Source organism: Paroedura picta, chromosome 4 (genome assembly GCF_049243985.1).
Source record: "Paroedura picta isolate Pp20150507F chromosome 4, Ppicta_v3.0, whole genome shotgun sequence".
Classification (NCBI taxonomy): Eukaryota; Metazoa; Chordata; class Lepidosauria; order Squamata; family Gekkonidae; genus Paroedura; species Paroedura picta.
Window position 1 is genome coordinate 105,376,122 of NC_135372.1, and position 15,653 is coordinate 105,391,774.

A 15,653-nucleotide genomic window follows, 5' to 3' on the forward strand; every position below is an offset into this window, starting at 1 on the left:
TGGACCCAGAAACATTACAGGGGATAGGGGTTGCAGTTTTTGTAGTGAAAAAACAGCTTAGTGTTGAAACATTCATTACTATTACTACTACTATTATTGTTGTTGTTGTTGTTGTTATTGTTATTATTATTTAATTTATTGCTCGCCACTCTCAGCAGAGCCAGCTCATGGCAAGTTGCAGATAAAATAGATAAATAAAATCCCCTAAAATCCCCTTAAAACCAATAGTTCAATTACAATCTACTAAGAAAACATGGGGGCAGCCAAACCCCACCTATCCCCGCTGGGGGACTGGGGAACAGCTGACCACCACGGATAGAATATGGTGGAGTACTCCTTTTTTGCGGAGGAGACATAGATCTTGTCCTCGCCCTGGCCTCAACCATAGACCTGGTGGAAGAGCTCCATTTTTCAGGTCATGAAATGTGTACACATACAAGTTGGAAGTTATATATCCACAGTGCTGGTTTGACCCTTTAAATAGTAACCCTCTTTGAATCATCAAGGGGGGAAGATGGGGGGGGGGTCATGGAATTCCACCTAATCTATAGTTCCACTTTTAGGGTTTCATTACTGCATCTAAGAAATAAGGTTTTTGAAGAACATTTTCTCTAACTGCTATGTAAACACAGCTGATGTTGTTACATTGCCATGCCTCACCCTCATCTTATTGGTTGTTCGCCATGGGCAGAGCAATGCGCAGGATGATGGTGTCCCATCAGGCATTGTTTCAACCTAGTTTTTACAAGGAACTACAAAGAAATTCAGATTCTTGCCTTTTGTAAGGTATACTTCCTCTATAAGTTCCAATACAATCTCCTGTCAAGTCTGTACCCATCATGCCTTGAGCCTTCCTACTCAAGCCCTTATGCAATCATTTGACTTGCTGTCCTCCTCCCATCCCATTCTGTTTGACAAACAAAATCATTGTGTTTTCTAAGAACTTCTGCCCTGTTTAGCAGCTGCCCTAGTTGCTTGATTATGATTACATGGCTGAGTGGTCAAAAGATTTCTCCTTCACACTTTACATCCTCTTTAATTCTGCCTTGGCATTCAAGTGACTCTCATCTTGCAACAGGACTGTCATTTTCTCCTTCCTTGCGCCTTGAGGGGTCTGCTTATCTTCTCAATTATCCCTCCATAGCAAGGCTCACTTTGTGAATAATGGGTTTTTTAAACACTTTTCTCACTGTGTCAATTTGCATTTTCCCAGCACAGCTTTTCTTCCCACAAAAAGTTGAAAGAAGAGCTCAAAATATCTGAAAATGAACCCTGTCAGAAAATATAATATTTCAGTCATCCATGCATCTTCAGCTAGGGTGACATGTTTAAAAATGTATGTGTTTTCCCCCCATGACCAAAAGTTTTAGACCCAACATGTCATAAGAAAAATATTTTCAAGCAGCTGAAAGTTATTCATTTTTTTTGAAATATTGTTTTCAACCAAGGTGTATATTTGTTTGATCATATGTTTGTCAGCAAACATTAGAACATGAACCTGCTTATATATAAGCTTGCCACTTCTGGGTTGGGAAACACCTGGAGATTTTGGGGGTGGAGTCTGATGAAGATGGGGGTTTAGGAGGGGGGAACCTCATTACAATACAAATACCATAGAGACCAGCCTCCAAAGCAACCAGTTTATCCAGGGGAACTGATATCTGTCATCTGGTGATCAGGAGATCTCCAGGCACCACATGGAAGTTGGCAACCTTAGGCTGCAGATGCCAGACTGATACTGTTGAGACACTGGCATGTGGGGAGGTGAGATTTGAACAAGGTAGATTATAGTTCCCCTTTTAATTGTGTAATGAAGATGACTAGAGACTTACTATTTAATGATACAAACTGGGCCTTCAGTTGGCATGGCAATAGATTGTGTTGGGGTGCAATAGCACAGCTATTAGTGCAAAACAGCACAACAGCCATTTTTTAAACTTATAAAATGATCTAGTGCTATGGTGGAGGAAATGGCAGCCACAGCAGCATGAAAGCTGAACATTAGGAAGAAATACAGAAGGAGAAACGTTTTATTTTCATACTCCACTTTTCTCTGCTATGAGGGGTCTCAAAGTGGCTTACAATAGGCTTCCCTTCTTTTCCTCACAACTTGTAAGGTTAGGAAGGACTGACTGTTCTGAGAGAACTGTGACTGGCCCAAGATCACCCTGCAAGCTTCATATGGAGAAGTAGAGAATCAAACCCAGTTCTCCATATTATTCCTATCCACTGTTCTTAACCATTACACCATGCTGGCTGTACCTATCAAAAAGCCATGAATGGCTGGCAGACAGGCAGTTCATGAGAAAATTGGCTCCCTGTTCACCATTGATAGGATGGCCCAACAAGAAGTCCACAGATCAAAGCAGCACACTTTAACTGTGCCTATTTATTAGAGACAGACCCTAATATTTGTCTCTGCCTTTAGTAAACTCTTGTGCATATGAAAGGGGAGATTTACATGGCTCCTTTGTAAAATATACCAGCTGTGTCAACCTGACAATCTACATTTTAGAATCCCTTCACTTGACATTACACTGATCTAACTCCATTGAATTGAATGGTCATAGAAGATTGTGACTCTGTTTAAGATCACACTGGCAGTGCAGAAGAAATGCAATGCCAGGAAAAGCCTTCCGGATTGGAATGGAATGGGATGAGAAGTGCTAAACAAGTGGACACTGGTATGAGCATTCATTGTCTTTACCCTATTTTTGTCATGACACATGGAAGGTTATGCAAATTGGCTCATAGATGGCCCATCAGTTACCCAAATCTGTTAGTTAAAAGGATCTTTAATCTCCTGCTATCCTTCCCATAGCTCACTGCAGAATAGAGACAGGGCTGCTAAAAACACAATTTCAGCATCAGGTACCATCCCCTATAGTTCCAAATGTGTCAAAGTGGATTTAAAAAGAGTTTGAGCAGAACTGAAATAAATGTAATAGAAGCTTGGGGTTACGCGAGTCACTGTTAAATCAGAGAACAACTGCCAAATTTGAACTGGCTTGGCTTGAAACTGAGACATAGTTAAATTTGAACAGAGCTAAGGCTCTGATTATGAAAGGACAGAGGAAGTCCTGTTCCTTTAAATCTTGCTAATTATATATAGCATGATGTCTGCCTTGTTCACTCATGCTTTTATGTGAATAGGGTCCTTGGCTTGTGATGCAGCCATGGTTAGTCAGCCCTAGGGATGAGATCAGACTTGCAGAGCCAGAACCCCGCAGTGCAATATAGAAGGAGAGCTGGTGAGAGCTTTTGTTTCCTCTGTGCCAGCTTGTTGATTCAAGTAGACTAAATGTGGGGCTGTAATTATCTTAAACTGTTTAGGAATGAAACATGGAACAGATGCCGTAGCATCTGATCAGGGGGCTGATGATTTCCTACTGTCTTGGGTGGCGAGGAAAGATACTGCTAGAAATTCTGATTCCCTCCCAATGCAGTGGGTGTTTTCAGTGGGGAAGTGTGATTAAGCAGTGTAGATAAGAGAATAAAAATAATGTGAAAACCAGAGAGGGAACAAGCAGCATTGCACCAAAACCTCAACTAAAATGATTCGTCTTCTGCACGTTCACAGATACACTTTAAAAGTCTGGGATCTACTCTAGGGGACAATTTAATATACAAAGGCTCCAGTCCTATGTAAATCTATCTACTAGTAGCTCTTTGCTGCCTAACTCTCCTTTTATTGCTTTAAAGGCATGCATGGCAGATTTCTACTCTTCATGGATTCATAGGAAAGCTAGAGACAGAGGAGCATCATTTTGTGAATTTTCAGAAGCCAGAGCGAAACTCTTATTGATTAGGCACACTTAAAGCATCTCATTGTGTACACCAGTAACATCAACAAGTTCAAACTTAATGCATTTTGATCACACTGATCTTCCTCAGAGGTCAATATAGAGATACACACAGGTATACATCATGGTTTTTTTTCAATTTTTTAACAGGACGGTAAATACTTCTTTAATCTGTTATAGCTGGTTCTGGTCCTGCAATATGTCTGTATTGGTGGTTATACGCCAGGCATAATTCACAGCTAGCAGATATTTCTTATTCCTTCTCTGAGTATTGGACAATCCTGCTGTGCGTTTCTCAGAGAAAAGTGGAGGAATAAGAAATATTTGCTGGCTGGGAATTTTGCCTGGCATATAACAACCAATATGAATACATTGTAGGTCTAATACCAGCTATAACAGACTAAATAATTATTTACCCCCTGTTGAAAATTGGAGAGGGGGGAATTATTGCATACAGATACCTGTGTGTAACTGTAAATTGACCTCTGAGGAAGATCAGTATGAAATATGTTTGGCCTGAACTTGTTGTCATTAGTCGTGTAGACTCTAAGATGCTTTATATGTACCTAATAGATAAGATATAAAAGCCTCTTGTGGCGCAGGGTGGTAAGGCAGCGGATGTGCTGTCTGAAGCTCTGACCATGAGGCTGGGAGTTTGATACCAGCAGCCAGCTCAAGATTGACTCAGCCTTCGATCCTTCCAAGGTCAGTAAAATGAGTACCCAGCTTGCTGGGTGGTAAAACAGTAATGACTGGGGAAGGGAATAGCAAACCACCCCGTATTGAGTCTGCCAACGCTAGAGGGCGTCACCCCAAGGGTCAGACATGACTTGGTGCTTGCACAGGGGATACCTTTACCCTTAATAGATAAGATATTCTTTTACTAGCAGTAAAGCCCGCTGTAAAAAAATACAGCGGGCCCTAGGGGCCTGGGGGACGGTTTTCCTCCCCCCCCCCCCCGATGTAGCAAAATGCTCCCCAGGCCCCGGGGAAGGCGAGCCATGGCTCGCGGAGCCGCGGCTTGCCTTCCCTGGGGCCTGGGGAGCGTTTTGGCTCCCTGGCCGACTTGGAAAAATGCTCACCAGGCCCCGGGGAGGGCGCTGGGTGGCTCAGCGAGCCGGCCAGCGGGCTCCCCGGGGTCTGGGGAGTCGTTGTCGGGGCGGGGGCCAGCGAGCCTATCCTTGCTCTCGGCGGCCAGCAGAGTAATGGCCGCCGTGGAGTGAAGGAAAGCTCTGGTGGGGGGTGGGGCGGGTTGGGAGGTGCTTTGCAGAAATGCCCTTGAAGCAGCCTCTCTTCAGCTCAACAGCTCTTCAAGTGGTGAGAATTAATCACTATTAACCTGCTAAGATGGACAGCAATAGCGTGGGAGGCCACGTGTTTTGCTGCTTGTGCAAAACCTTTTAGCAAGATGGCCAGCTTTAGCAAGTTAAAAATATACTTCCTCCCATAGAACTGAGTTCTTCGATAAACAGGATGGGATGTTCATCTATCAGATCTAATTAAGCCTTTAGTGGTTTAAGTCTGTTGTGCAAGAAGTGGGCAACTAAGGTCAGAGGCCAAAAGAGAAGTTTTTTTTTTCCTGGAGCTGAGTTTAACTGATGGTTGCCCATTTGTGATCCAGGGCATTGATTAACCTGCAGATATATAAGTGGCATAGGCAGGTAGCTTGGCTGCAGTGTCAAATACTGCTTGCCTCTCCACTAAAGTCACTCCACTACTTTCTTTGTTACTTTCTTCACTTTGCCTCTGGAGCCCATGATGGCTTCATGCCAGTATTCTTGTAACAGAACGGCAAACACAGTCATTTCAGGCAGACTCACATTCAGGCAAACTCACATTCGCTATTTTGTAATGGAGGTATCCAGAAATATTAGGAGGGAGCCATGAGAAGACCAAGAAGGGCACTACAAAGTATTACAATTCTAAATACAAAGTCTATTGCACTTCAATATTTAATAATTTAAAATAATGTTGAATTGATGCTTATTTTCCAATGTTATGTGCTACTGAATCACCCTAATGGCTTTGCCCTCAATGAAAAGTTGAAGTTCTTTCAACCAGTTTAAGTCTTGCTGAAGGCGCTTTGTCAAAAACAAATCTTTGGTACAACCAGATTGCCTTACTACATATGTTGTTGTTGTTAGGTGCGAAGTCGTGTCCAACCCATCGCGACCCCATGGACAATGATCCTCCAGGCCTTCCTGTCCTCTACCATTCCCCGGAGTCCATTTAAGTTTGCACCTACTGCTTCAGTGACTCCATCCATCCACCTCATTCTCTGTCGTCCCCTTCTTCTTTTTTCCTCAATCGGTCCCAGCATTAGGCTCTTCTCCAGGGAGTCCTTCCTTCTCATGAGGTGGCCAAAGTATTTAAGTTTTGTCGTCAGGATCTGGCCTTCTAAGGAGCAGTCAGGGCTGATCTCCTCTGCATATAGCTTTCTCAATTGGTGCATTTATACTACATATTTTACTCAGCAGACATGATTACTGCAAGTGAACCTGTATGCTGCACAACAACCTGGAGGAAAAAAATGTATTCTGCAAGTAAAACTGGAAATGCTCCAATGTAAATAATAACATAGCTTGGCTTAGGATGCATCTTGGCATTTATGGGGCACAAAGGCATCCTGGCCCTAGGGAAGCACGCCTAGCCTCGACCAGGGCCAGGGCCTTTTTGGTCCTGGCCCCCACCTGGTGGAATGAGCTCCCAGGAGAGCTGCAGGCCCTGCAGGACCTTTCAACATTCCGCAGGGCCTGCAAGACGGAGCTCTTCCGCCAGGTCTATGGTTGAGGCTGGGGCTGCTGTGGTACATCGACTGCTCTCCCCCGGGCTTCTTCTTGAACATTGTTGACCTCCTTCTCCTCCACCGCCCCCCTTTTTTAGGAAGGGGGGGTAGGAAGGGGTTCTTATTATTGTGCCGCCATGCTGTGACATTTTAAAGTCTTTTAATGGGAGTTTTAATGGGGTTTTAAGACACTGTAACCCGCCACGAGCCATTTGGGAGTGGCGGGAAATAAATTGAAATAATAATAATAATAATAATAATAATAATAATAATAATAATAATAATAATAATAATAATAATAATAATAATAATAATAATAATAATAATAATAATAGTAGTAATGCTGAATGGCCAGGTTAAGACAGTGTAGTAACTTACTTCTTAACTTATAGGTCTATGATCCTACTTTATTATCAACCTGCTAATTTTGGTGTATCTTATCAGTTACCTGATAAATGAATAATATTCAGATAAATGAATATCACGTGGGTGTTTACGGTTGGAATATGTAAGATCTATAGTATGCATGATTCAAAATGATACAAAGAACATTCTATAGGGGGCATTTGTCTGAGGTTTTACCCATCTGCAGATTTAAACTCTGCCAACATTTATATCCCAGTATACAATCTCTGTCAAGGCTAAACTTGACATGACATTTTTCTAGTAATCAGGTCTGGGGTTCCCAGACCCAGTTCTTGGACACAGCCAGAGGACAGCTGCTGGAAAATCGGGGGCTTTACGCACCGGGATCTTTGTTGCAAATTGGTCACTGAATGAAAAATCGCCATTTAAAATAGTGGAATTCGTTGTTATGCATACCTGCCTTTGTAGTGGAATCCAGTTGCGTTTTGTAGCGTTTCCCACAGCTTCCGGTCTCGGCAGAAATCGCTAGAAAGGAAGCACTATTGCCAAGCTCGTCCCGCCCCTGGCCGTCAAGCAGCCAATGGGCAGCCGTTAGCATGCTCCCAAACAGCCCCTTTCCCTTTATGAAAGGTTTTTTTTTTTTAAAAACAGACCCATTGTAACGAATCTGTGTAGATTCGTTGCAACGGAGAGACCCATCCAGCTGCCTAATGTGTTTGAGCTGTCGTTTTATCGTATGATCGTTGCCACGCTGCCTCGAGTGAAAAAAAAAAAATCCCCCCCCCCTCTCACGGGCCCGATTTTCGGCTGAATGAATGTGTAAAAATTAATGGGAAAATACATCAGCAAATGGGCTTTTCTGTGGTTTGTGCTTAGTGACTAAAGGTGAAGGACTGAAGCCAGGGAAGCCTCTAAACAGAAAGAGGCTCGCTGGTGCGTTTATCCCCGCTCGCTCGGAGAAAAAAAAATGGCGATCGCTTCGCCGGAAGTTTGGAGGACAGGCTCAGGAGGAGGGACTTTGAAGAAACCGCAACAATGTTAACGCACAGGTCTTTTTCGCTAGTGTTGCAGATTGGTTGCAAGAGTGTAGCGCTTTCCGGAGGGTGAATCCACTTTTTGGGATTCCCCTGAAAGCGCTACAAGGAAGCGCTTTTTGCAGATTGGTTTCAGGTGTGTGGCAGATTGTCTACGACGTCGTGCGTTATGGCAAATCAATAGCGTTTCCAATTGGCAACCATTGTGCGATTTTGAAGGCGTGCAAAAAGCCCCTCGGTTTCCATCAAGCCCTTCAGGGGCCCAGTTTGGATGGAACAAATGATGTTCCCTGGAGCTGTTTAGTATTAGGTAAAGAGTGGAGTGGGGAAGCTGAAGTCCTTCCTTCCCATGGGACTTCTGAGGAGGTTGAGAATGTTCAGTGGTTGCTACTTGACTATAAAAGCATGAGAGGGGAAATGCTATATCTAGTTTGCCCTGTGGATTCTCAGTGCGGTTGCCCTTTAAGAGAGGGAAATGTGTGGAAATGGGCAGTTGAATTTTTTCATGACATAAAAGTAAATGACATAATCTGTAAATATCATCCCCTTAAGCCTCTGTTAAAGGTGCAGGGTATTTTTTGCCTCCGGTTTATTTGTATCCATAGTTCCAAAAAGCTAGTAATACATCAGCAATATCCTAGATTTGTAGGCATGTAAATTGTGCCTGTTTTGTGTATTTTTCTTGGTTGTTTATGTACCTTTTCCACACATACCCTCAAATGCATATTTATCAGATTGTGGCTTTCATATACTGATTAAGACTATTAGTCTACCTAATTTAGCATGGTTTATTCTGGCTGTGGCTTTCAGACAGAAAAAGTAATTCCCCACACATAGCACCTGAGGTCTAACTAGAGGTGACTGGGATTGAACTCTTATATCTCCATTAAATGCAATGAATGCATCCTAACTTCCATTGCCTCTTTTGGTCCCATACACTGGTAGCGGTTGCCATGGTACCAGGCTAATTTTATGTGGGTGTCACAATGATGTTATAATAGCCTAGAGTCTCCAGCACTGGGTTATCTTTAAGAAGATATTTGTCATTTGTTGGCAAAGAAAAAAATCTCATGTATCAACATGTGCAAATTGTTCTGGCAGGTCATATTGCTCTGCATCATAAGTATCGCTGAACCACATCACCACTGAACCCTGTTTGTTGCATTCAGTTTGTCATATGTATCATTTTGATTATTCCCCCCTTTCCTTTCCTGCCTTGTTTTTCCTCATCCAAAGACATTTAGGGTCATACATGTATCTGAGTCAACTGATATACTGACAGCCAATTATATCCCTGCACTCCATGTTTTAATTTTCAGGACAGAACTTTAATTCTTCTAAAATCCTATTGAGTACAGATATGGGACCACTACTGATTCTGATGTTTTCGATAGTCTGCATGATTACTTTGGAGCCAGTGTTGATGGACTAAGAGTGGGAGAATCTGTGTTCAAATCCCCGCTCAGCAAGGAAATTCACTGAGTGACCTTAGGCCAGTCAGTTTCTCTTGGGGCACTTGACAGTGCTGCTAGAAGAGCAACAGGAAAGGAAAAGGATACGTTATTTCAGTTACTCAAAGGATGGGCATGTTTAAAATGAGATATTAAAAGCAGAATTCTCCAGAAAATATGGTCTCATTTTAGACAATATGTACTTCGTTAGCTGCCACGAGCCAGTCAACAGGAGTAGCAGGATAGAAAAATTATAATTAAATTAATTAAATAAATAGATACTGAACTTTTGCATGGGGATAATGCAAACATTTCAGCAGCTCTAGATAGGCAAAGTGAAGTAAGATATCTCCATGAAGACTAAGTATGGCCCAGGATTCCCTGCATTCGTTGCAAAGAATTCCTTTGTGTCTTCTTTAGCTTATGTAGGGAATAGAGAGAGAGTTATTTTTTGTTATGCGCTTTTTACAGTAATGACTGGGCAAACCACCCCGTATTGAGTCTGCCAAGAAAACGCTAGAGGGCATCACCCCAAGGGTCAGACATGACTTGGTGCTTGCACAGGGGATACCTTTACCCTTAATAGATAAGATATTCTTTTACTAGCAGTAAAGCCCGCTGTAAAAAAATACAGCGGGCCCTAGGAGCCTGGGGAACGGTTTTCCTCCCCCCCCCCCCGATGTAGCAAAACGCTCCCCAGGCCCCGGGGAAGGCGAGTTTGAGACTACTTTGAGTAGTACTTTGAGTAGGAGTCTCAAAGTAGTTTACAATCTCTTTCTCCTCCTCTCCCCACAACAGACCCCCTTGTGAGGTAGGTGAGGTTGGGAGAGCTCTGATAGGACTGCTTAGTCAGAACAGCACTATCAGGACTGTGACAAGCCCAATTTCACCCAGCAGGCTTCATGTGGAGGACTGAGGAATCAAACCTGGCTCACCAGATTGGAGGCTACTGCTCTTAACCACTACACCAAGCTGGAATATGCCATGTCAGCAGCAGTGCAAAAAACCCTGCATACATGTGCTGTGCCTGGTGAACTTGAGGCATCTCCAGAGTTATGCCACTCCAGCTGATGCAGAAAAATGATCTGAGAATATTAGGACAAAAATATCAACTTTTTCACTGTGGCAGAGGAGCTAAGGAGATTGCCGTCTGTACTAATTAACTTTTGTATCCTTAATCCGGAGGCCTCTGGGTGTAGTGGTGGCATTATCATGGATAACTGTATAAGTGGGATTTGTTGTATTCTTGGAGGATAGATCAACCAAAAGCTGACTTAATAGAACTTCTATTACCCAAGGCAGTCAACCTCTAGGTTTCAGTTTAGGAGGCAGCTTCAGGGGGAGTCCTTGGTCTCTGTGCCCTGGTGATTAGCCTTCCAAGGGTGACTGATTAAACACTACATAAAAATCTAGTTGGAGACTGGTCTGATTCCGCAATAGTACCTCTTTATGTTCTCTTAGTCTGCATTTCCAGCACTCAGCCCACATATCCATCATTGCTTAATACTGCAATTATCTCTCAAGATTTCCAAAAACAATCACAAGATCAAATCCCAGGGGATATTTGTGCAATTAATATACAGAATTTGCTGCCAAATCCTCTGGTTTAATTATTAATGCCATCTGCTTCAGAAAGGAATTGTTATTAATATATTTCTTGGTTATTTGTATTTCTACCTTTCCTGCATTCATTCCACTTACTTACCCAAGCGTCCTTCCAATTTTGCTTTCTTCGCAGAGGAGCCTTTTCAGAAGTTTTCCTGGTAAAGCAGAGAGCTACTGGCAAGCTCTATGCTTTAAAGTGCATTAAAAAGTCACCGGTCACCCGGGAGAGTAACCTGGAAAATGAAATAGCCGTGCTGAAGAAGTGAGTATATTAAAGTCACTGTTACCTAAAGAGGCAGTCTCCTAATTAGGTGAGGGGGAGGGAATTAATTTTAAAGGAGGCTAAGTGAGAGGGAGTAAATGGGGTTCTACACCAATGTTTACAGGGATTTTCCCCTTAAGAGATCTCTTGAAATAAATCAGGCTAATATTCAACTAGAAAGGTTCATTTATTAAAAGAGAAATAAAAGGATCAAGCACATTTACAAGGCTAACTAAGAGCAAATCAGGGAGGAGTGCTGGAAGAAAGAGGTCCATGGAGGCAGTAGTAAAATGACCTGCATTTCACAGAGAAAAGAAAAGGGCCCGAAAAAGTTTGGGGGTGTGATATATGAGTCCAAGAGTGCACACCAAAATATACCAAAATTTATAGGACATAATGCTCCCTGGGGCAAGCTGATTATTAGCCCCCAAAGCAATAACAATGTGTTTTCAGGAGCCCGACAATCATCTGAGAGAAGCTTAATGAGTTAACTTGGGAGGAAATTTAGGCTGCAGTGGTGCTTGATCACTCTGTGAGTACCAGGTGAGAAAGCCACCAGATTTGGTGAATAGTGCAAAGTGTTGCTTAATTGGGGTAAGTGGATAAGGCGAAATTAGGCTGGGTGTTAACAAGTTTAATCCATTGGTTCTTGGGAGACCCATTCACCTAATTTATACATCTCTCTAGGGTTGGTAGGAGGTTGTTAGCTAGCAGGCTGCTTTTTCTCACACTTCTAAACTACATGTCTAGGTTTGTCTCTGGCTGATGACCATTTTTGTGTCTTTTTGGGCTAGGTAGTGTATTATACCTAGGATATTGGGGTGTTTGTGGTTTTCAAGCTATAAGCTGCCCCTAAGCAAGAGAAGTTACCTGACTGCTAACAGCTACAACCACCATCTCCAGAGGTACTCATTTATCAAAGACTGAGGAATATCAACAAAAGGGCTACGTCATCAGTGAAAGAAGCATAAGAAGCTGCAGTTGACATATGAATGTTTAATTAATTATTTAATTTGCTATAGGATAAAATGGTTTCCATTTTTTCTTCTATCCCCAAAAAACAAACAAACAACAGAAGCTAAAATGTCAATGAGACCAGGTCCCCAAGCAACTGCATTACATCATATGTCAAACATATGCCAGTCAAAAGAAAATAGTTTGCTGACAAGGTTATCAATGCAGAGGACAAAGGATGTGTTCCAAGGGAGTAAATACCATTTAACTCTGGGATTTACATCTGAGTAAATAATCATTGTATTGCACTTCATTTTTTCCATGGATAAACAGACAGCAGCCTTAAACTGATTAATAGTCTTCATTTCTGTTATCAATCTGTAGTTGTCCCTGAATATCTTACAGATTTGCACCATCTACAGTTCCCATGATTCTTTGGGGGTATTCTTTGAGCCATGAGAGTTAATCCCATATAATGTCTATATAGGTTTCTAGTATAAGATTTTCCAAAACAGTTGCTTTTGTACAACTTCTTGTCTCTGAGATTGTTTTGTTATTTTGACTGAGAGTCCATCTACTCATAGCAAAGCCCTCTTATTTGTTGGGGAAAATACAGTGGGAGTTTTATTCATCCCTGACACACATCATCTCTTTTCTGTTGGCAGCCACAACACACCGGGAGAAATAGTGCCACCTACCCCCACCCACTTCCACAGTTTGGCAGTCTCAAGCCACTTCATGGAGTGCTTTCCCAACCAGGATTCCATGGAACCCTAGGGTTATGCTAGAACTCCTCAAGGCTTGCACGGCCTTTCCCAAAAGTTCAGATGGTTGATGGCATCACTAAATGTCACTGAAACCCACTTTCTCTGGTGCTCTACAGGCCTAGTCTCCATAATGAAGATGATGATGATTTCACAGCAGTTAGTAATAGCTTCATGCTGCAGTTTGAGTATGTAAAAATAGTGGGAGGGGGGGGGCTCAAACTATTTCTGCTTTTGTGCTGGGGTCACAACAGAAAAGAGCCAGAGTATATTTGAGAGGTACAAAACTTATCTTGTATGTGTGATGCAAAATCCTTTTGTTATTCCCCAACAATTAAGAGAATTTTGCAATTTCTAGATGGAGCTGTAACTTGCTTGCTATGTGACTATCTCAGCACAATATTATTCTTATTGACACAAACCAATCCCACACCTGTTGTTCAACTGAGGTTGATGAGATTGATATGCGAATTTAGAGCTAATGACCATACAATCTAAATGAACTCACCCTGTTCAGAGGCAGGAGTCATGTTAGTATTATGGCAGAGGAAAATAATGAAATAAAATAAAGCAGACAATGGTCCAGCAAGTCCTATAAAATCCAAACATCTTTGAGAGAAAGGAGAAAATATATATTTTTGGAATGCCCTTTTATGTCATTAATGTAGACGAAGAATGCCATATGCTTCAGCAGCTAGGGTGTCATGGATAATCTGACCATTATCCACTCCTGAAACATGGTACTTGAACTGGAGAAACTTTTTGAAATTGCATTTTTTCCCATGAGTGTCATCAGTTTGGATTACAAGATGGGAAGTCATTCTCATTCTTTTGGAAGTTCAAGCAAGGTATGGGTTTTTTGGTCATTAAATGGTCGAATGTGTTTAAAAATAATGTGACCATTACTGCGTAAAATTCGCGCCACCTCCTGCTTGCAAACACGGTTGGATGACATGCATTTGCAAGCTTCCTGACGGGCGACCCCTCCCGCATTTTCCCACCACTTCATCACAGCTTTTGCTTTGTGACGAGGCAGCAAGGGAAAACAAAATGAACTTCTCCTCCCACTCCTCGGCTTGTCAATCACTGGAAGTCACCAATCACAGCACCGTGGTTGTTTTGGGGACTCCAACTTCCTTCGATCTCAAGCCCTTCCGCTAGAAAGTACTCCTTCATTTCTGTGTGGTAACACCACAATACAAGAGCATTTTTAAATTAACATTTCTGCGTTGCTATGGAGAAACACCACAATAATAAAGCATCCCCCCCTCTTGGTGTTTTGGTCTCTATTTACATTCAGATTAGTGAGAGGCTGCCCATGGTAATTGGACCCCGATGAGTGATTTTGTGTGAACAGTGGATCATAAAATGAGGATCATAGATGCCTAGCTGGTCAGGAGAGGGTTGCTTCATCACACAGATGCATACTCATTTCCCCATTAAAACCCAAACACCAGAAAATGCAAATGGGGATGTGTCTTGGCTGCCTGATCCCAAAACAGACAAGGACAATGAACAGAACATTTTATTTTTAACTAGTAATCAAGCCCGCTGTAAGCTAAATACAGCGGGCGCTAGACCAGGGAGACCCTGGCAGTCACGCGGAGTGCGGCTGCCGGGGGCTCCCTTTGTGAGCAGCCTGACATGGCGAGAGGCGCTTTGCGCCTCTCGCCGTGTCAGGCCACCATCAAGGGAGCAACTGCGAGCCGCGCTCCGCGTGGCTCGCAGTTGCTTCCTTGTCAGCAGGGTGGGAATTGGCCCGGCCGATGGTCTGTCCGGAGGAAGGGGCCAATCAGGCCCCTTCCTCATCACGGACAAAGCCCTCCCACCAAGGGCTTAACGAATTATTTAGTCCGCGGCGCCTGCGGAGCCGCAAGCGTGTTAAGGATTAGGGGAATGAATGTGGAAGCAGCACTAAAATCCGCCATCAACTACAGGCTGTCCAGGGGCAAATTTCTAATGCAGAAACAGAGTTTCTCCATCCTGTCTAAAACAGAATTGATACATTGACATGATGGGGCACCTAAGGGGATTGTTTTTAGTTGGACACTTTCTGACCTATGACCATGAACCATTTCTCTCTTTGTTTGCAGAATAAAGCATGAAAACATAGTAACTCTGGAAGACATTTATGAAAGTTCAACCCATTATTATCTGGTCATGCAGCTGTAAGTATCAGGTCATAGACTATGTAGCAAAATATCAGTGCCCTCTAGTGCCGTGAGAGATGAACACTGACCATAATTGCAAATAAGAACACTTGTCATACAAATACGCTTTAAAACATTGTGGTAGTGCAATGAAAGCTACTTTCCTCTGGCTACATCCCATACTTATATAACGCTCAAAAACCTTCAGTCTCAGTGATAAAACCAGCTGACCCTTATGTAAACTGATGCCAGGACAGGACTGGTGTGTTTATGACAATTTGATGATAAGGGCCCCCTCTGTTGGATGGGCCTTTAAAAGTCACAATGGAACCATGGCACCTAATCCGTGGCACTATGGTAATATTTTAAATATATATATACATTCTTCGGCCATGAATAGTGATGTTGCCGAGCCATAGGTTTGAGTCTCGATGTTTATGTAACAATGTTTCTCCTGAATTATGAACTAGACTAAATAA

At 42.7% G+C, this 15,653-nt stretch overlaps 1 protein-coding gene across 5 annotated transcripts in view; it reads left to right on the forward strand.

Moving 5' to 3' along the window:
* The window catches only part of CAMK1G (calcium/calmodulin dependent protein kinase IG), a 56,330-nt gene that overhangs the window by 15,826 nt on the left and 24,851 nt on the right, over positions 1-15,653 (forward strand). For 4 of the 5 annotated variants that reach the window (XM_077334863.1, XM_077334866.1, XM_077334864.1 and 1 more), the window contains exons 3-4: positions 11,178-11,306; positions 15,118-15,192. In XM_077334863.1, the coding sequence (XP_077190978.1) occupies positions 11,178-11,306; positions 15,118-15,192 (204 nt within the window). Of the gene's footprint in view, positions 1-3,144; positions 3,252-11,177; positions 11,307-15,117; positions 15,193-15,653 lie in introns of those variants that run through there. The other variant, XM_077334867.1, reaches the window with a different exon arrangement.